Source organism: Emys orbicularis, chromosome 9 (genome assembly GCF_028017835.1).
Source record: "Emys orbicularis isolate rEmyOrb1 chromosome 9, rEmyOrb1.hap1, whole genome shotgun sequence".
Lineage (NCBI taxonomy): Eukaryota > Metazoa > Chordata > Testudines > Emydidae > Emys > Emys orbicularis.
This window is the reverse complement of record NC_088691.1, coordinates 107,522,599-107,545,388: the sequence shown is the minus strand read 5'-3', so window position 1 is coordinate 107,545,388 and position 22,790 is coordinate 107,522,599. Positions and strand designations below refer to the sequence as shown.

The following is a 22,790-nucleotide window of genomic DNA, read 5'->3' as shown; positions in this document are numbered from 1 at the left end:
TTATCATAGCACATAAGAGCCCCAGTCATAGCCCAGAACCCCATTGCACTAGATCAGTGGCTCTCAACCTTTCCAGATTACTGTACCCCATTCAGGAGTCTGATTGGTCTTGTGTACGCCCCAAGTTTCACTTAACTTAAAAACGTACTTACAAAATCAGAAATAAAAATACAAAATTGTCACAGCACACTATTACTGAAATATTGCTTACTTTCTCATTTTTACCATACAATTGTAAATTAAATCAATTTGAATATAAAAATTATACTTACATTTCAGTGTATAGTATACAGAGCTGTATAAACAAGTCATTGTCTGTATGAAATTTTAGTTTGTACTGACTTTGTTGGTGCTTTTTATGTAGCCTGTTGTAAAACTAGGAAAATATCTAGATGAATTGATGTACCCCCTGGAAGACCTGTGCATACCCCTGGTTGAGAACCACTGCACTAGATGCTGTATAAACAGAACAAAAATATTTTCCCTGTCCTAGACAGCTTACAATCAAAGAGTAAGATTATGAGAAACAGTTTACAATATAAAAGATAACAGATGAGGAAATACAAGGAAATTACGACAATATTGATCAGCATGACAGGCAATGGCCTCAGCACAGCAGCAGCCTACCATTGTCAGTTTTTGTGTAGGCATCATAGAAATGCCCTTGCTATCTCCCTATGCATTTGAGTCAGGGGTCACTGCAAGTTCATACTTTTTCCCTCAGGCATTTGAAATCAAGGGGGAACTGTAAGAGTGAGGAACTGTTAGACAGGGAAGGCAATTTGAACATTTAATTGTCTGACTGATTGGTAGTGGGTTATGCTGAATTGCACTGTTGCATTTTAGTTTCATCGGGGTATTATTTGTGATGTATTTTCAAGTTATGGGAAGGGATCCAAGAGGGTATGGATAGCTGCCCCTTTTTAAACATCTAAACACTAGAGCTGAGATACGTATGTACACACTACAGTGCATTGTTTTGAAGGAGCTGGGGGCAGAGAGGGAACTTTGACAATACAGGTTTCTTCTGAAATAGCAAGAAATTAAATTGAAATGGAAAACCAAGATTTTTTTCCCCACTGAGATGTACTGTGGTTGCTCACAAAGACCAAATCAGGAGCCAGACCCCTGCTGACTGTCCTGGCCTGAACCTAATTTACACTGGCCTCACCATCTCTTTAAGTATGATCCACCAAGCAGACATCACTGCAGGCGGGGCAACAGAACAAGTTAAGAATTATGAGAATAGGGGACTACATAAAATGACTATATCAAGAAGCCTCATTGGTACACATCTAGCCTTTGTCAACTGGCAATTTCCTGTAGGCACGATGGGAGAAACGGGTTTTGAGGAGAGAATTAAAGGAGAGCCCAATAGCTTTAACAGACTAGATTGAGACAACATTCCAAGCATAAAGAAGGCACACAGATGTTTGAAGGAGAAGCTTAGAAGCTCAGTGTCTTGCCGGTCAACCTAGACATTTGAAATTGCATCCTGTAATCCCACAGAAACCAGCTGGGGGAGCTGGTTATTGCTGACCACAGCTCTGAAACATTGTATTTAGAAAGATGCTCATGTACAGGTAAAAACAGGTAAAACTCTATCATAAAAGTTTCTGCAATAATTTGGTCTCTCTCCATTGGTCCCTGAAAAAATGTGTACAAACCCCCAAGATTTTCTACGCTACCTGCGAGGTTTAGAGGATGCATGGCAAAAGGAAACAAAGGTTCTTGAAATGAATTGTAAACCTTCACAATAAACACTTGAATTGAACAAAAGTTTAAATATGGTCATGTCATTAAGCCCCAGGGACGCTGGTTTTAGTACACAGTTTTTTATAATGAAAATACAAATATGGAGGAGTTTATGAGATGGTGTGGAGGACCTGCTGAGGAGATCTGCTAACACATCCCTGACCCTCCAGGAGGTGCAGAGCCATGAGATGAATGGCATGCTGTATACGGAAGTCCCATAACCAGAGAGCCTATTGGCACAGGGCTGACGAGCAGGCTCTGCCTTGCTTGTTGATGTAGAACATTGTGGTGGTATTAGCCGTCAGGATTTGGACCACTCTGCCCCTCGGGTAGGAAAGAAACACCTGGCAGGCCAAGCATATTGCCTTGAGTTCCCTGATATTTATATAAAGGGAATGATCTTCCTGTGACCAGAGACCTTGTGTGTTCCTCCACACCAGGAATGACAGGATGTAAGACAGAACTGTGACCACTAGATCCAGATTGTGTCTGCCAGGAGTGTAGACTGATGCCAGTCACGTAAGTCCATGTGGCCCAGCAGCTGGGTGGTTGTGAGCGGGTAGGCTCTCACATGGGTGATGAGGTCCAACATGGCCTGGAACCAGAAATCTGGCAGAAAGGTCCTGGTCTCAGTGGAATCGAGCACTGCCCCTACAAACTCTATCCACTGAACAGGGGTCAGAGTTAATTTCTGCTTGTTTATAAGTAGGCCCAGATCATGACAGGTGGTCCGCACCAGATTGAGGCTGTGCTGAACCTGGGCTTGTGACCTGTCTTGATAAGCCAGTCTTCGAGGTACGGGTAAATCTGCATGCCTCGATGCCTCAGGTAAGCAGACACTAGCGCTACAGTGTCTGCTTACCTGAGGCAGACCCTTGGAGCAGATGAAAGGCCAAAGGCCCGCGCCATGAACTGGTAGTGACAGTGGGCCACTACAAATAGAAGGAATCTCCTGTGTCCGTGGAAAATAGAAATATGGAAGTAGGCATCCTTTAGGTCGAGGACAGGGTACCAGTCTCCCAGATCCAGACAGGGAATAATGGAGGTCAGGGAGACCATGTGGAACCGCAACTACTTGAGATACTTGTTGATGTGATGCAGATCTAAGATGGGCCCGAGACCCCCCTTGGCCTTCGGGATTAGGAAGTGTTGGGAATAGAACCCCTTTCACCTGATGTCTTGAGGAACTTCCTCCACAGCCCCAACCTGCAGGAGAGCTTCCACCTCCTGGGCGGGTAACTGCTCATGAGAAGCGTCCTTGAAGAGCGACGGGGAAGGAGGGAGAGGTGGAGGAGAACTGCAGGGTGTAACCAGATTTTATGGTGTGGAGCACCCAACGGTCTGAGGTAATTCGGACCCATTCAGTAAGGAACGGGGCAAATGGTTCAAAAATAAAGGGGCTGGATCCTGAGGTGAGTCTGGTGTGCCGTCTTCATGTGCACCCTCAAAATGCCGGCCACTGGCCACCTTAGTGGCGAGCGGGACCCGACTGTGGGGCCAAGGAAGATGCGGCAGATCGGTTGTGTTTAAAATCCTCATCTTTCCTCCTGTAGGACCTCTGCTGAGGCAGACCCAAGTATCTGGGCGGCGGCTAGAAATGTGTCCTTGAGGCCTGAGGCACGTAGAGCCCAAGGGAGTCAAGGGACTCAAGAGTCCTTCAGCCCATGCAGCCTGGTGTCTGTCTGCTGTGCAAACAGGGTGTTGCCCTTGAAGGGGAAGTCCTGGATGGAGAACTGAGCCTCTTTTGAAAGCCCTGAGGACAGCAGCCACAAACCGCACCGCATGGTGACAGCTGATGCTATCGACCATGCTGCTGAATCAGCCGCGTCCAGTGCCACTTAGAGAGGCGCCCTGGCCACTACCTTGCCCTCTTCCAAGATGCCTGAGAACACTTGTCTTGCCTTCTGGGCAGAGAGTCTTTGAACTTTGCCACTGAGTCCCAAGTGTTGTAATCGTATCACCCTAGCAGTGCTTGCTGATTGGCGATACGTAGCTACAGGCTAGCAGTAGAATTGAAAGTTCCTGGCACCCAGTCCTTTGCTCAATCCACTAGACCATTTCTGGCTCACAAAGTAGAATATTTGTAAATTATTTATAATGTAGATTAAATCTGTAATCAGTAATGTATTTCACCAAAAGTTTAAGTGACTTTCTGTTCTAAGATCCACAAACCTGGAAATCCTGGACGCCCCATCATCTTGGGCATTGGCACTCTCACTGAAGGACTGTCTGGATATGTGGACTCCCTACTCAGACCCTACGCCACCAGCACTCCCAGCTATCTCCGTGACACCACAGATTTCCTGAGAAAACTACAATGCATTGGTGACCTCCCAGAAAACACCATCCTAGCCACCATGGATGTAGAGGCTCTCTACACAAACATCCCACACACAGATGGAATACAAGCTGTCAGGAACAGTATCCCTGATGATGACACAGCACAACTTATTGCTGAGCTCTGTGACTTTATCCTCACGCACAATTATTTCAAATTTGGTGACAACATATACCTCCAGACCAGTGGCACCGCTATGGGCACCCGCATGGCCCCACAATATGCCAACATTTTTATGGCTGACCTGGAACAACGCTTCCTCAGCTCTCGTCCACTCATGCCCCTTCTCTACCTACGCTATATTGATGACATCTTCATCATCTGGACCCATGGGAAGGAGACCCTGGAAGAATTCCACCATGATTTCAACAGCTTCCACCCCACCATCAACCTCAGCCTGGACCAATCTACACGGGAGGTCCACTTCCTAGACACCACCGTACAAATAAGCGATGGCCACATTAACACCACCCTATACCGAAAACCCACCGACCGCTACGCCTACCTTCATACCTCCAGCTTCCACCCTGGTCACACCACACGCTCCATCGTCTACAGCCAAGCACTGAGGTACAATCGCATCTGCTCCAACCCCTCAGACAGAGACCAACACCTACAAGATCTTCACCAAGCATTCTCAAAACTACGATACCCACACAAGGAAATAAAGAAACAAATCAACAGAGCCAGACGTATACCCAGAAGCCTCCTGCTACAAGACAGGCCCAAAAAAGAAACCAACAGAACTCCACTGGCCATCACCTACAGTCCTCAGCTTAAACTTCTCCAACGCATCATCAGTGATCTACAACCCATCCTGGACAATGATCCCTCACTTTCACAGACCTTGGGAGGCAGGCCAGTCCTCACCCACAGACAACCTGCCAACCTTAAGCATATTCTCACCAGCAACCACGCACCGCACCATAACAACTCTAACTCAGGAACCAACCCATGCAACAAACCTCCATGCCAACTCTGCCCACATATCTACACCAGCAACACCATCACAGGACCTAACCAGATCAGCTACAACATCACCGGCTCATTCACCTGCACGTCTACCAATGTTATATATGCCATCATATGCCAGCAATGCCCCTCTGCTATGTACAGTGGCCAAACTGGACAGTCACTACGCAAGAGGATAAATGGACACAAGTCAGATATCAGGAATGGCAATATACAAAAACCTGTAGGAGAACACTTCAACCTCCCTGGCCACACAATAGCAGATGTAAAGGTAGCCATTTTACAGCAAAAAAACTTCAGGACCAGACTCCAAAGAGAAACTGCTGAGCTCCAGTTCATTTGCAAATTTGACACCATCAGATCAGGATTAAACAAAGACTGTGAATGGCTATCCAACTACAGAAGCAGTTTCTCCTCCCTTGGTGTTCACACCTCAACTGCTAGCAGAGCACCTCACCCTCCCTGATTGAACTAACCTCGTTATCTCCATACTGATTTATACCTGCCTCTGGAGATTTCCATTACTTGCATCTGAAGAAGTGAGGTTCTTACCCACGAAAGCTTATGCTCCCAATACTTCTGTTAGTCTTAAAGGTGCCACAGGACCCTGTTATTTTTACAGATTCAGACTAACACGGCTACCCCTCTGATATCAGTCTTATAGATATTCTATTCCCTAGTCTCTTAGCACGTCTCTCATCATATCATTATATTGGTATTAATGGCAGCTGCTGAAAGTGGATGACAGGCTTGCATAATCAGTATACTCTGTTGCAGTCTGTTTTGCCTAACAGCAGCATTGACTACTGCTACAGATCAATAAAACTCATTTGTTGATCACAACAAATGAGGGAACAGCTAAAAGCTGCTTATGAGTCAGGGACAGAAAATGAAAAAATCACTCTCTATATATGTATAAATACATGTTTGTACGCACAAATAAGGACATTTTACAGTAAAGAATGAAAAACGATTCTAGACTTGTCTGGCACTCAAATGTACTATATTTTATAAGACACAGAACAACAACAAAAAAGGCCAGTTGCCTTTCTGTCCAACGCTAACACAAGTAAAATACCTAATTTTGCAGACTGGTACAGAAATATATTCACATGGAATATATATTGATATGACAATATTTCTTATGAAACCCACCCCACAGATACATTAATAAAACACATGCTCGGTAATTTATTATTCTTAAAAATTAAAGACAACGATCCTACAGGTCAAGATATTAACTTTTAAAAAAAGCCTGCAAACTACAAGTTACACTGAAATTGAATGTCTAACAACAAGTGTTTTCTTTTCTACTGTTCATTATATTTGCATTTAGCATCACTTTGGAGGGAAAAAAGATTGCAGTATTTAATAAGTTTTGTGTGAAAAACTGCTTAAGGTTCTTCTTAAATATAACTCAAAAGTTAATGCATCCCATATTAAACCTAAAAAAAATTTGTATCTTTCCATCTTGCAATTTTGGAAGGATTATTCTCTAATTCAGTGACAATAGTAATTTCATTTTTAGAAAAGATCCATGTTTAGCTGGAAAGGGGACATAAGGGCAATTAAAAAAAAAAACAAAAAACAAAAACATGTTATGAAGCCCTTAATGAAGAACTATTTCCCAAAACTTAATATAAATGTGCATCTCTAAATGTCGAGTATCAGAGGGGTAGCCGTGTTAGTCTGGATCTGTAAAAAGCAACAGAGATTCCTGTGGCACCTTTAAGACTAACAGATGTATTGGAGCATAAGATTTCGTGGATCATGCGTCTGACGAAGTGGGTATTCACCCACAAAAGCTTATGCTCCAATACACATCTGTTAGTCTTAAAGGTGCCACAGGAATCTCTAAATGATAATTGCTTAGAACCAATTGGCTGTTTTATGACAAATGGAGTGGATTCCTAAAATTAACCAATTAACAATAATTGGTAAAGCAACAAATCCAATTCAGCGCACTTCAACAATGCCTCATTTTTATAGTAACATGAAAGACAGAGAAGATGAAAATTGAAATCTCTGCAAGCTGCGTGGAAACTTTTTAAAGACACCATAATAGAGGCTCAACTTAAATATATACCCCAAATTAAAAAACATATTAAGAGAACAAAAAAAGAGCCACCGTGCTAAACAAAGTAAAAGAAGCAGTTGTGACGTTGCACTCCGTATGATTTTATGAAAATATGCTAATAAGTGTGAATATAATGTAACTGGAATATGCTTCATGTAAAAGGTCTCTTGTAAGGTATCATTACAAAGCTTATAATCTACTGAGTGTGTTCATCCTATTTGTATGAATGTATCATTCTTGTATCTGAAACTAGAAATATGAAATATAACTCTGAGGTCTTACTGTAATTTTGCAAAGTGTGGGCCATTAATGGTGGTTTGGAATCCTGATGGCTCCCATTACCCAGGACAATTGACTGTAGAAGGCTCTGTTTACTTGCAAGACTTCCTGTGAGTCAGGCTGGGAAGAATGAAGGCTTGGGGTCTCACAGGAATCATAGAATACCAGGGTTGAAAAGGACCTCAGGAGGTCATCTAGACCAACCCCCTGCTCAAAGCTGGACCAATCCCCAACTAAATCATCCCAGCCAGGGCTTTCTCAAGCCTGACCTTAAAAACCTCTAAGGAAGGAGATTCCACCACCTCCCTAGGTAACCCATTCCAGTGCTTCACCACCCACCTAGTGAAAAAGTTTTTCCTAATATCCAACCTAGACCTCCCCCACTGCAACTTGAGACCATTACTCCTTGTACTGTCATCTGGTACCACTGAGAACAGTCTAGATCCATCCTCTTTGGAACCCCTTTTAGGTAGTTGAAAGCAGCTATCAAACCCCCCCTCATTCTTCTCTTCTGCAGACTAAACAATCCCAGTCCCCTCAGCCTCTCCTCATAAGTCATGTGCTCCAGCCCCCTAATAATTTTTGTTGCCCTCCGCTGGACTCTTTCCAATTTTTCCACAGCCTTCTTGTAGTGTGGGGCCCAAAACTGGACATAGTACTCCAGATGAGGCCTCACCAATGTTGAATACAGGGGAATGATCACATCCCTTGATCTGCTGGCAATGCCCCTACTTATACAGCCCAAAATGCCATTAGCCTTCTTGGCAACAAGGGCACATTGTTGACTCATATCCAGCTTGTCATGCACTGTAACCCCTAGGTCCTTTTCTGCAGAACTTCTGCCTAGCCATTCGGTCCCTAGGCTGTAGCAGTGCATGGGATTCTTCCGTCCTAAGTGCAGGACTCTGCACTTGTCCTTGTTGAACCTCATCAGATTTCTTTTGGCCCAATCCTCTGATTTGTCTAGGTCCCTCTGTATGCTATCCCTACCCTCCAGCGTATCTACCACTCCTCCCAGTTTAGTGTCATCTGTAAACTTGCTGAGGGTGCAGTCCATGCCATCCTCCAGATCATCAATGAAGTTATTGAACAAAACCGGCCCCAGAACCGACCCTTGAGGCACTCCGCTTGATACCGGCTGCCAACTAGACATGGAGCCATTGATCACTACCCATTGAGCCCAACGATCTAGCCAGCTTTCTATCCATCCTTATAGTCCATGTCACCAGGTACTGGAAACAATCTTAAACCTGGTGCTTTTCCATTTAGAAGAAGGGGTGGGGACCCAGAGAGACAAAAGATTCCCGCGTTGTGCCAAACTATAAAAGGAACAGAACAAAGGAGCCTGCAGTCATGAGAAATCCCCTACCTAACACCCGAGCTGGAAAAAGGACTGTACCGGGGAAAGGACTGGGCCCAGACTAGAAAGGAGTCTAGTCTGTGAAAGAAGCTTATTGGAACATCTCTGAGGGTGAGGTTTCATCTGTAATCAGTTTCTTACTGTATTAGGCTTAGACTTGCGTGTTTTTGTTTTATTCTACTTGGTAATTTACTTTGTTCTGTCTGTTATTACTTGGAACCACTTTAATCCTACTTTTTATATTTAATAAAATCACTTTTTGCTTATTAATTAACCCGGAGCAAGTAATTAATACCTGGGGGGAGCAAACAGCTGTGCATATCTCTCTATCAGTGTTATAGAGGGTGGACAATTTATGAGTTTACCCTGTATAAGCTTTATACAGAGTAAAACGGATTTATTTGGGGTCTGCAGCTTTTGGGGGATGTGGTTCAGACCTGGGTCTGTGTTTGCAGCAGGCTAGCGTGTCTGGCTCAACAAGACAGGGTACTGAAGTCCCAAGCTGGCAGGGAAAACGGGCTCAGAGGTAGTCTCAGCACATCAGGTGGTAGTCCCAAGGGGGTTTCTTGACTCAACCCGTCACAACAGTGAGAGGCAAAAAGGCATCCTTTAAAAAGTGGAAGTTAAATCCTAGTGAGGAAAATAGAAAGGAGCATCAACACTGGCAAATAAAGTGTAAAAATACAATTAGAAGGGCCAAAAAAGAATTTGATGACGTTAGCCAAAGACTCAAAAAGTAATAGCAATTTTTTTTTGTTAAGTACATCAGAAGCAGGAAGCCTGCTAAACAACCAGTGGAGCCACTGGAAGACTGAGGTGCTAAAGGAGCACTCAAGGACGATAAGGCCATTGCAGAGAAACTAAATGAATTTTTTGTATTGGTCTTCACGGCTGAGGATATGAGGGAGATTCCCAAACCTGAGCCATTCTTTTTAGGTGACAGATCTGAGGAACTGTCCCAGATTTAGGCATCATTAGAGGATGTTTTGGAACAATTGATAAACTAAAAACAGTAAAAAGTTACCAGGACCAGACAGTATTCACCCAAGAGTTCTGAAGGCACTCAAATCTGAAATTGCAGAACTACTAACTGTAGTCTGTAACCTATCATTTAAATCAGCTTCTGTACCAGATGACTGTAGGATAGCTAATGTGACGTTAATTTTTAAAAAGGGCTCCAGAGGTGATCCTGGCAATTACAGGCCTGTAAGCCTGACTTCAGTACCGGGTAAACTGGTTGAAACTATAATAAAGAACAATATTGTCAGACATATAGATGAAGATAATTTGTTCAGGAAGAGTCAACATGGTTTTAGTAAAGGGAAATCATGCCTCACCAATCTACTAGAATTCTTTGAGGAAGTCAACAAGCATGTGGACACGGACCAGTGGATATAGTGTACTTAGATTTTCAGAAAGCCTTTGACAAGGTCCCTCACCAAAGGCTCTAATGCAAAGTAAGCTGCCATGGGATAAGAGGGAAGGTGCACTCATGGATTGGTAACTGGTTAAAAGATAGGAAACAAAGGGTAGTTATAAATGGTCAGTTTTCAGAATGGAGAGAGGTAAATAGTGGTGTCCCCCAGGGGTCTGTTCTGGGACCAGTCCTATTCAAAATATTCATAAATAATATGGAAAAAGGGGTAAACAGTGAGGTGGCAAAATTTGCAGATGATACAAAATTACTAAAGATAGTTAAAACCCAGGTAGACTGTGAAGAACTACAAAAGGATCTCTCAAAACTGGGTGACTGGGCAACGAAATGGCAGATGAAATTTAATGTTGATAAATGCAAAGTAATGCACATTGGAAAGCATAATCCCAACTATACATATAAAATGATGGGGTCTAAATTAGTTGTTACCACTCAAAAAAGAGATCTTGGAGTCATTGTGGATAGTTCTCTGAAAACATCCACTCAATGTGCAGCGGCAGTCAAAAAGGTGAACAGAATGTTTGGAATCATTAAGAAAGGGATAGATAATAGGACAGAAAATATCATGTTGCCTCTATATAAATCCATGTTATGCCCACATATATATTGGAATTGGAAAAGGTTCAGAAAAGGGCAACAAAAATTATTAGGGGTATGGAACGGCTTCTGTATGAGGAGAGATTAATAAGGCTACGTCTTCACTACGGGGGGGGGGGGGGTCGATTTAAGATACGCAAATTCAGCTACGCGAATAGCGTAGCTGAATTCGACGTATTGCAGCCGACTTACCCCGCTGTAGGGACGGCGGCAAAATCGACCTCTGCGGCTTCCCGTCGACGGCGCTTACTCCCACCTTCGCTGGTGGAGTAAGAGCGTCGATTCGGGGATCGATTGTCGCATCCCAACGGGACGCGATAAATCGATCCCCGAGAGGTCGATTTCTACCCGCCGATTCAGGCGGGTAGTGTAGACCTAGCCTAAGACTGGGACTTTTCAGCTTGGAAAAGAGACGGCTAAGGGGAGCTATGATTGAGGTCTATAAAATCATGACTGGTGTAGAGAAAGTAGATAAGGAAGTGTTGTTTACTACTTCTCATAACACAAGAACTAGGGGTCACCAAATGAAATTAATAGGCAGCAGGTTTAAAACAAATAAGGAAGTATTTCTTCACTCAACGCACAGTCAACTTGTTGAACTCCTTGCCAGAGGATGTTGTGAAGGCCAAGACTATAACAGGGTTCAAAAAAAGAACTAGATAAATTCATGGAGGATAGGTCCATCAATGGCTATTAGCCAGGATGGCCAGGAATGGTGTATCTAGCCTCTGTTTGCCAGAAGCTGGGGATGAGTGACAGGGGATGGATCACTTGATGATTACCTGTTCTATTCATTCCCTCTGGGGCACCTGGCACTGGCCACTGTCGGAAGACAGGATACTGGACTAGATGGACCTTTGGTCTGACCCAGTAGGGCCATTCTTATGTTCTTTTAGTGTCACAAGTACCTTAACTGTACATTTCCATACTTCTACTCTGCATAGATTCCTATATCATGCTCACTGCTGTACATTTTGAGATCTTTCCAATGGAGCATTAAGCGATATGACCAGGCATCTGTCACGTAAGGTTTATTCTCTAGCTCACACTCTTCCCAAAGGAGAATTGTGTGTGAAGTGATGTTGTGTCCCCATTGGGGAAAAGCAGGAGAGAGAATGATCACATGTTCAGAGTTAAGATAAACTTAAAAGAAAAATCTAGTTTCTGGGTTTGGAATATTTTTTTTTTGTGATAGTCACAACAATTTGTAAGATGTTTTACTCTTCAGCTCTGGGACATTCCCCCTCTACCTTAACTCCAGCTTAACGTGTTTTGCTTTGTTTTTTGTCTGGGAATTATAATAATCATGTTAGAGCTGAGATGAACTTCTGAAAAAATTGGAGAATTTCAATTTCAGATATTCATTAATGAATTTGAAAAAAAAAATTTGCTTATTTACATCTTTGTACATTAGTTTGTCCATTAAAGAGACTCAGTGGAAATATATGCAAAGTTCAGACCTCTATGAAATCTGAGCAAGAAATTTGGATGCAAGAAAAACAAGCAAAATGAAAAGTTAAAATGTCACTAAATTCTACCCAAAACAATATTCTATCCCCTTACTCATTTCAAACACCACACCACGCACACACTGCTTTATGAACATCAAATAACCCTTACAATACAGTATCCATCATAGGAAAGCAGTATTCCCATTATATAAATCTGATACTGAGGCAGAAATATTAAGTCATCTGCCCTAGGCATAACAAACCAATGGCAGAGCAAGAATTATTACTCAGGAGTTCCTGACTGTAGACCCATGCTCAACATGCTAGCCCATGATGTCTTTCCGCTTAATTGTTATAATTTTTCTGATAACATTTTCATACCAATCTCAGATTTTCCCATCAATAAAATTCTTAATTTTAAAACTAGTAGAATAAAAAATGTTTAAAATATGTTAAATATTTTGTGTTAACCAAAACTTTAAAGACAGGTATGTCTATTAAGAGCTAAGTAGTAAAGACAAGCTAAACTTACAGTTTGTGATGTCTGGAGGGGCATAACTATCATTCATGAACATGCTGGTGGGTTTTGCAACTTTCAGATAAACAAAATCAGATGTGTTTTTTAAGGCAGTCACTGCTTCTTCATGTGTAACTTCTTCTAAGCAAACACTGTTCACCTAAAGATAAAGAATAAATGAACTCATCCTCAACATAAAACTGTAAGGTTTCATAAAGTTTCACAGAAAGTTTCTCTTAAACTTCTTGGAGCATTCCAGGATCAGTAATCCTTACTTTTGGTCCTTTATGCCATAGATCTATTAGGTCCTACAGCACCATAGTTGATGTATGATGCTTTGTTTACAAATAGAGATGGCAAGTGCCTGCCCAAAGAGTAATATAATCTATGTTGGACATAGCACAGCAAAGGATGGCATACATGGTTTTTGGATACTGGATGGATGAGTGTTACTATGAAGAGCTTCCCATAAACATCCATGAATCTACTTAATTAGCCTCCTTCAAAACTCTCCTTTGCCGTGAAGCCTACAAAAAAACCTGAGAAAGCTTAGGCCACTGTTGCGTTGATACCACTGCCTGTCATGCTAATCAATATTGTCTCACTGTTTCCTTGTATTCCCCCATCTGATTGTATCCATCTTGTCTTCTACTTAGATTGTAAGCTCTTTGGAGCAGAGACTGTCTTTGTTCTGTATTTGCACAGCACCAAGCACAATGGGGTCCTGTTCTAGGACTACAGCTCTTATACACTATGGTGGTAATAATAATAAATAGTAATAATATATCAGATTTGCTTTTATTATGATTGTATCTAATTTGTTCCTTATGAATATAGAATTTTTATATATAGCAATTTAACGTTTTCTATGAGTTAATCTATTATAGTTATTTGAGTCACCAAATTCCTGAAGGAATTAAGGATTAAAGTGGCAGTCAGCACTAGAAAGTCAACTGAAGACAGACTATTCATATCCAAAACTGGCTGTACTGTTGAAGAGTCTAAAACTAAAATCAAAGAGCCAGCTGTTTCTAACCTTGTATACAAAGTATTCATTTATTCCAGTTTTTCAGCAATCAACACAGTAATCTGATTTCACTGTATTTTAAATAGAAAGAGTCCAATTTAGGCTCATGCTTGTCCCATCAGTTACCAGCACATAAAATACTTGAACGGATATGCCTGTTTGTCTAAAGGTATGTTTTATGTCATTAGTAAATTGTGAATTAGTACACAGCGAATAGTGAACTGCATCTGGCTTGAAAGCTTCTGCATGAACCAAAGCCAAAATATTTAAGTATATTTAGATGTATATTTTAAGAACACCGACAAAAACTGAGGATCTTTAAAGCACAACTTCAATCTGAAAAGAGATTCTGTAAAATGGTACCTTGAAGAACCAGGTTTTTCTTTCAGCGACTACCAGATCAAATTCTCTCAATTCAAAAGCAAAAGACTTTTTCTAAGTGCCACAATTTTGCACTCTGGCATCTGAAGATCACACTGAGTTCTTTCAGTCTCATGCATTATCACTAGAAAAAGCAATTACCTATCTTTCATAATTGTTATTCTTTAAAATGTGTTTCTCGTGTCCATTCCATGCTAGGGTGTGATGCGACATGGGCACAGTTGCTTGAGATTTTTTTCCCCTTAGTGGTATCTGTAGGGCCAGCCCTAGTGCCCCGTGGAATCCCACGCATTTGCACTGGTATAAGGGGTGCTGCTGGCCCCACACCCTCTCAGGTCCTTCTTTCTGGTACCTCCGACAGAAGAGTAGGAGGGTGTGTCATGGAATGGACATGAGAAACACATCTCGAAGAACAACAGTTACGAAAGGTAGGTAACCGTTTTTTCTTCAAGTGCTTGCACATGTTGATTCCATGCTAGGTGACTCCCAGGGGTCCAGGGCCCCCTGGCAGGGGAGGGGGCGTGAACAGGTTTCAGGGGGGCCACCAAGTAGGGCCAGCATTAGACTTAGAATCATAGAATATCAGGGTTGGAAGGGACCTCAGGAGGTCATCTAGTCCAACCCCCTGCTCAAAGCAGGACCAATCCCCAGACAGATTTTTGCTCCAGGTTCCATAAATGGCCCCCTCAAGGATTGAACTCACAACCCTGGGTTTAGCAGGCCAATGCTCAAACCACTGAGCTATCCCTCCCCCCTTGCTGGGGCTCAGGGTAGAAAGCCAAAGCCCCATCGCATGGAGCTGAAGCCCAGGGCCCTGAGCCCCGCCACCTGGGGCTGAAGCTGAAACCTGAGCTTTGCGGGGGCCCCTGTGGCATGGGGCTCCAGGCAACTGCCCTGCTTGCTACTGCATAACCCTGAGCCTGGCTTTTATATGCAGAAAACCAGTTATTGTGGCACAGGAGGCCCGGGGAGTTTTTATAGCACGTTGGGGAGACCTCAGAAAGAAAAAGATTGAGAACTTCTGGCATAGTGGGATGCAAAAGAATGAATGGATGATCATGTCGCAGCCCTGCAGATTCCAGGCGGTCATGAGTTGGTGGGTCGTTACACAGGCTATTAATTCTGACATCATTCTGAACTGGGCTTCCGGCAGGTATGCTCTGGCCTGCATAGAGTCTAACACCGCTCCTATAAATTCTATTCCCTGAATCAGTACTAGTGTCGATATTTGTTTGTTTATTAGCAGGCCCAGCTCTTGACATGTGGCCCGCACTAGGTCAATGCTGCTCTGAGCCTGAGCCTGCGAGTGGCCTTTGATTAACCAATCATCAAGGTATGGGTAGATGTGGATACCTCGATGCCTCAGGTAACCTGCAACCACCGCCATACACTTTGTGAAAACCTTTGGGGTTGCTGACAGTCTGAAGGGAAGAGCGGTGAACTGGTAAAGGTGTTGGCCCATGACGAAACGGAGGAATCTCCTGTGTCCACGGAAGATGGAAATATGCATCTTTTAAATCGAGGGTGACATACCATTCTCATGGATCCAGGGAGGGAATGATGGAGGCCAGGGAGACCATGTGGAACTTCAACTTCTTGAGGTATTTGTTGAGGCAACGCAGGTCTACAATGGGCCTGAGGCCCCCTTTGGCCTTCAGGATTAGGAAATATCAGGAGTAAAACCCCTTCCCTGTCAAGTACTGAGGGACTTCCTCTACAACTCCCACCCATAGGAGAACTCCCACCCCCTAGATGAGAAATTGCTCATGAGAAGAATCCCTAAAGAGGGATGTAGAGGGAGGGACAAAAACTGGAGGGTCTACCCAGCTGACACCCTACTTCATGCTGTACAGAAGGGAAACAAATGGCCCAAAACTAAAGGGGGGGATGGATCCTGGGTCGAGTCTGTAATGCCATTCTCAGGTGTACCTTCAAAAGGCCTGTCTAGACCCACTGGGGGATCTACCCGAGCCCGACTGTGAGGCTGAGGTGTACAGCTGGAGTTGTCAGCATTTATAGCCATGGCCCTTCTTCCTATAGGGCGGGGGTTCTCAAACTGGGGGTCGGGACCCCTAAGGGGGTCGCGAGGTTATTACATGGGGGGTCGCGAGCTGTCAGCCTCCACCCCAAACCCCGCTTCGACTCCAGCATTTATAATGATGTTAAAGATATTAAAAAGTGTTTTTAATTTATATGGGGGAGGGTCGCACTCAGAGGCTTGCTATTTGAAAGGGTTCACCAGTACAAACGTTTGAGAACCACTGCTATAGGGCTCATGTCTGGGACGCCCCAAGAACCTGGGAGGTGGTTGTGGAAGGAAATTCCTCCTGGAGGCTGGGTGTGTGTATAAGCCTGGGGAGCACAGTGTTGCCCTTGAATCTTTCAGGCCGTGCAGCTTGTCATCCATCTGTTCAGAGAACAATGAATTGGCCTCGAAAGGGAGGTTCTGGACCAACTGCTGCACCTCGTCAGAAAGGCCCGAGGACTATAGCCATGAACACCGCCTCATAATGACTGCCATTGCCATTGTTCTCGCCGCCAAATCAGCCGCGCCTAGGGCTGTCTGGAGAGAGGCTCTGGCAACAGTCTTGCCCTTCTCCAGGATGGCAGTGACCTCCTGCTTAAACTCCTGTGGTAGGGAGTCGCTGAAATTGGACATTGAGTCCCACAAATTAAAGTTTTATCTCCCTAGTAGGGCCTGCTGGTTCAATGTGTGAAGTTGGAGGCTGCAAGTTGAATAAAATTTCCTCCCAAAAAGATCCAGATGTTTGGCCTATTTTTGGATTGGCACTGGGCTGTCTTTGCCTATCTGTTTCATTAGCTGCCGACACCACAAGGGACCTGGAAAAGGAGTGGGAATATAGGTACTCAAATCCTGTTGTGGGCACATAATTCTTCTCCTTCCTTTTTAGATGTAAGAGGCTGGGAACAGGGGTTTTGCCAAAGGATTTTGACTGGCCCCAGCACAGCCTCGTTGACTGGCAGGGCCACTTTAGAGGGGGCTGCAGTGACCAGGATGTCAACTAGGCTGTGTGTGGACTCTTTCAGTTCCTCCACTTCCTGCTTCAAGTTCATTGCGAACTCCTTCAAGAGCTCCTGATGCACTCTAAAATCATCTGGTGGGAGCAGGTTGGAAGAACCCGCCACAGCCTCATATGGGGATGAGGAGGAGGAGGCCAGCAGTTCAAGAGGAACTGGTACCTCCTCCTGAGTGTGTCCCACCTCTCTCTGTACCAACTCAGCTATCTCCATGCCAGAGTCGGTGCGATGGTCTGGACTTGGTGCCAGATGGGACAGTGCCACAGTTCACCTATCAGGCGCCACTGAGTACGATTGTTGGGACGGGGCCCCCGGTACCAGGGGAACCCCCACGGGTTCCAATATTGCCATTGCATGGGCAAGTACCCTGTTGGACAAGCTGCGGCGCTGAAATCCAGTGTATATACCGGTGGTCAGTACTTCTTTTGTGGCACAATGTATTCCACTTCGGACTCCGACAAGGACTCTGTCCAGAGACCATGGTAGGGCCATACCGGGTTCTGCCTCCAATTGGTGATGGGGAGTCAGTGACTGGTGCCAGGCCGGAGACTGATGCGGTGGGGTCATGCAGGGCTTGCCCCTAGAGGGCACCATTACCACCAGTGCCGCCGAGGAGCTCACTGCTCTACATGCTGCTTTGTCCCCTACCTCAGCAGGAACAGGCATTTGGGGAGTTGGCAGTACCAAGAGGGACAGTAAGTCCTTAGCGTCCTGGAAAGCCTCTGGAGTCAAGGGGGGCCCAGAGGCGCGAGGGAACACCACCACTCCCAGGAGTTAGATATGGGTCCCTAATTGGGCTTGGAGCCCTTGGCAGGGTCACCAGAGCCAACCGCGGCTCTGTGGAGGATGAGTGGGCCAGCATGGGTCTCATCCCACCTCCCCTTGTGTTCCTCTTCAGTGCCGGAGAGTGCACTCTCTACGCACGCTACTTCTTGTGCCTCTTCCTGGGCACCGGGGATGGCAAGTAGTGCCAGGAAGAGCACGGTGCTGGCAGTGCACTTCGTACCGAGGCCGAAGTACTCATCGCTGAATCGGAGTGGGAGGGCTCTGAAACTGGTCTTATGGCTGCCTCCATCAGCAAAGCCTTCAGGCAAATGTATCTTTTTGCGCCTGCAAATTTTGCACTTGTCCTTGATGTGAGCTTCCCCAAAGCACTTCAAATAAGATGAATGCGTGTCGCCCACTAGCATAGGTTTGCCGCAGGTGGAGTACGGCATGCACAGTCCCCGGGGCAACGTCCCTCAAAATAGGGATAGCTATCTATACTCTAACTGAACTAACCAACTATAAATATATACAAAAACTGTGAAGTCCAAACCACTAGAGAAAGGAAGCCTTTCAAGAGCAAGAAGCCATTCCAGCAACCATCATGGGCGGTAAGAAGGAACTGAGAGGGTGCAGTGCCAGTGGCGCCTCTTATACTGCTGCATATGTGTGGGGCTCCAGAGGGCACTAGGGCCATCTTTTCCCTGCTAAGGGAAAAAACTCTCCGGTAACTGTGCACGCAGCACGCATACACCAGAGTATGGAATTAACATGCGCAAGCACTCAAAGAGGAAATAAAAATTTTGCACGTCACAGTATGTCTCCAGACATACTCATACAAGCCCATTGTCTTCAAATTCTGTCCTCAGCTACACTTGAAGAACAAAAGGATCAAACCAAGAATCCATTTCAAACTGTATCTTCTCTTTGACATGGTCCAACACCAGATGCTCCAGAAGAAGGTTTGAAACTTCCATGGAGGATAATATTATAATAGCATGCCGATGGGGGAAGAGTCTGCCTAATCCCAAACACCAAGTTCTGGTTTGTGACATGATCATGAACCCAACTATTGTTAGCTGCAGTTGATAGTCATATAAATATCTAATACTTGTCTGACTACTACTACAAAGTCTTTGCCGCAATATCTTGCAGCAGTGAATTCCACAAATTGTGGGAAAAGATATTTCCGTTGCTCTTAATTTAATAGGGTATCCCTTTGTTCCTGTATTATGAGAGAGGGTAAGGCGAAGCACCCAAATAAGCTCAATACTCTTATTTTATATACAATGAAAAAAGTCTGAAACAACCACTCGAGGGACTGACAAGAATCAACTGCTTCACATAAGTGGTCTTTTGTAAATGTGGAACAGTATTGCATTCAGTACAGTTGTGTTCATCTTTTATGATACGCTGTCTGCTAAGGGAAGCGTCTTGGTCTCTGTACAGTTTTCATCAAGCCTTTATCATATTTCCTCTTATTCATCCATCCTGGTTCTTACACAGCAACTCTGAAATAAGTAGGCCTAACCTTTTTAATCTTTCGACATACAGATATTTTCCCATGTTTTAAATCATTTCTTTTCATATCTCTGACTATTTTCCATTTCTGTTGTATAATTTTTAAAATGGAGTGACAAACTAAACAGTGACACCGAGATGCAACCTTAACAGCCCAAATTCGGCTTTCAGTTATGATACCAAAAATCCACAGTAAGTGAAGTCAATAGAATTCTTTTCAAGTTACAGTCATGTTTGGCACTAGAATAGGTCCACTGTCTTCAGTGAGATTCCACAGTTATAAACGAGGGCAGAATTTGTCCCTGCAATTGTAACTTAGTTAACAAGTCTGTTGATACACAAACCTGAATACAATTAACCTCAAGTTCTCCAAGTGCTAACACTAATAAAAAAACCTGTAATTAAAGTGAGCAGAAATGATTTGAATACACGGAGGAATCAGAACTGATAAATAAGCAAGTGCCATTTTCACACATTGACTTTTACGATAACCATTTTTTATTTCATTACTGATTTTCAGCTTTTCCACTATTCAGAAAAAAACTCAGCTCTGCTGAAAGAGCCCACTAAAGAATAAAATATAAACAGAAATACAAAGAAGCTTGACTTCACCTCCAACAGTTTTAATTTTGAATGCCACACTTCCACATTTGGAGGGAAAAAATGTTATCTACCTTTTCATAACTGTTGTTCTTCGGGATCTGTTGTTCATGTCCATTCCATTCCATTCTAGGTGTGTGCACGCCCATGTGCACAGTTGTCGGAGATCTTTGCTTTGGCGGTATCTGCAGGGTCAGCTGTAGTGCCCCCTTGAGTGCTGCGCTCATGTGTTGGTATATTAGGCACTGCTGACCCTACACCCTCTCAGTTCCTTCTTGCTGGCAACTCTGACAGAGGGGTAAGGAGGGCGGATAATGGAATGGACATGAACAACACAATTACAAAAGGTAGATAACCGTTTTGCTTGCTTAGGTCGATTCCATTCTAGGTGACTCACAAGCAGTATCCTCGGAGGTAGGCTCAAAGTTCACAGCTAGCGGCTTGCAGTACTGCTCTACTGAAGCCAGCATCGTTCTGGGCCTGCTGGGTAAGTGCATAATGGGACGTGAACATGTGAATGGATGACCAGGTGGCCGCCCTAATGTCCTGCATATGCACATGGGATAGGAAAGCTGCGGAAGAGGCTTGCGCCCTGGTTGAATGGGTGGTTATGATCACCTGAGGTGGCACCTTTGTCTGATTGTAGCAGCAGAGAATGCAGGCAGTGATCCAAGAAGAAATTATTCGAGCGGACACTGGATGACCTTTCATCCTGTCAGCCACCGCGACGAACAATTGCGTCAACTTGCGGAATGGCTTGGTCTTTTCAATGTAGAAGGCTAGCACCCTCCTGATGTCTAGGGAATGCAATCTACGCTCCGCCTCCAAATTACGCGGCTTTGGAAAAAAGACAGGTAAGTAAATGACCTGGCCCGTATGAAACTGCGAGACCACGTTGGGAACGAAAGCCGGGTGTGGCCGCAGCAGCTGGACCTTGTCTTTGTAGAAGACCGTATAGCTGTGACCAGGCCGACTGGAAGGGGCGCAGGCACTTGAGGAAAGAGCAGGGGGGTGGATCCTGAGAAGTGACTGGGGCGCCATACTCCGGCGCATCCTCAAAACATCTGCTTCTGGCTTCCTTGGCCTCTGGAAGAACCAGGCTGGGCAGAGGAACAGGAAGACGAAGGGTGATGCCGTTTAAATCCTTTGTCTTTGTCCTTCTTCCTGTAGGAGCTGGACCGGGGGACACCACAGGACCTCGACAGAGGCGGCAGGGGATGGAACAGCTTTGTAGCCTGCTATGGGGTGTGTGGGCCCAAGAAACAGAGGGTGGCACGGGAGTCTTTAAGGCTGTGGAGCTATGCATCGGTCAGCTCCGAAAAGAGCCCTGCTCCCTCAAACCGGTAAGGAGAAGACGAGGACCAATTCCTGCCCAAAGAGTGGTACTGGGGAGCCGGAGACCAGTGCTGCAACCGGGAACAATCCTGTACTGCCCAACAGTACCATGGGTATGGGTATCGGCATCGTGACTCAGGTGTCCCATGCCTTGCAGGGGGAGACCTTGGTGTCAGGGACCCGTGTCTTCTAAATGGGACTGAGGCTGTGGTGCCGGGGTCCGAGGCCGCGGTGATGGGGACTGACGCCTGCGGATTGGGGAAGCTCCACTGCTTTAGGGGGCAGTCTCATAACCGGCTTGCCCATAGATGCCAAGGCCTTGGCCGGGTCCGTCGCCTTGCTTGGCATTTGTGGTGCTGGTCAGCCTACTTGCTCTTTGGCCGCCAGGCCCGCTTTGGGCACAAATGACCCTACTAAGGGACTGGACTCCCTGCCACTCCCAGGAGTTAGAGGCGGGACCCTGGCTGGGCTAGGGGGTCTGACCGCAGCGGTACCCCCAGCAGCTTTGGGGTGGGCATGTGGCCTGACACAGATCCTTTGCCCGAAGCTCCCTTCTTCTGCGGTGCCAGTGGGCCTGTCAACTTTGACCGCTTCTTAGGCACCGGGAAGGGGGAACAGTGCTGGGTGGATTCTGGTGACTGTGGTGCACTATGCGCCGATGCTGAGGTGCCGGGCGTGGAGTCAGATCGAAAGGGCTCCAGAGTAAGACAAAGCGAAGCCTCCATGAGGAGGGCCCTCAAGTGGATATCCCGCTCCTTCTGAGTTCGAGGGCTTAAGTTTTTGAAGATCCTGCACTTATCCTTTCTGTGGGATTCCCCCAAACACTTTAAACAGCTCTTGTGGGGGTCACTATGGGCATCGGAGGGCTGCATGATGAAAATAGCTTAAAGCCTGGGAAACAGAGCATGCACCACTTCGAGGAGAAGTCCCAGCTGGAAGTCTAACTCCTAAACTATTACTCTAACACTTAACTTAAAGGTCTAAGTACCTATTAACTAACAACAAAGAAGATAGAAAAATGGACTGTAAGAATCGCTAATGCTCTTGTGATGCAAGATTAGGCACTCCGACCAATCGTCACGGGCGGAAAGAAGGAACTAAGAGGGCATCGGGTTGGCAGCACCTAATATACCAACCTTGAGCGTGGCACTCAAGGGGGCGCTACAGCTGACCCTACGGATATCGCTAAGGCAAAAATCTCTGACGACTGTGCATGTGGGCACGTGCACACCTAGAATGGAATCCCTTGAAGATGAACTCTCCTTTGTGTAACTATGAACTGAGGAAGGAGACCATACTGTCTTCTGTGTAGCAACAGCACAATAACCTTTTTAAAATATA

At 45.0% G+C, this 22,790-nt stretch overlaps 1 protein-coding gene across 3 annotated transcripts in view; it reads right to left on the bottom strand.

The window, feature by feature from the left end:
• Nucleotides 1–22,790, bottom strand: part of DLG1 (discs large MAGUK scaffold protein 1) — a 390,639-nt gene that overhangs the window by 133,846 nt on the left and 234,003 nt on the right. For all 3 annotated transcript variants that reach the window (XM_065410859.1, XM_065410860.1, XM_065410861.1), the window contains exon 11: nt 12,797–12,941. In XM_065410859.1, the coding sequence (XP_065266931.1) occupies nt 12,797–12,941 (145 nt within the window). The remainder of the gene's footprint in view (nt 1–12,796; nt 12,942–22,790) is intronic.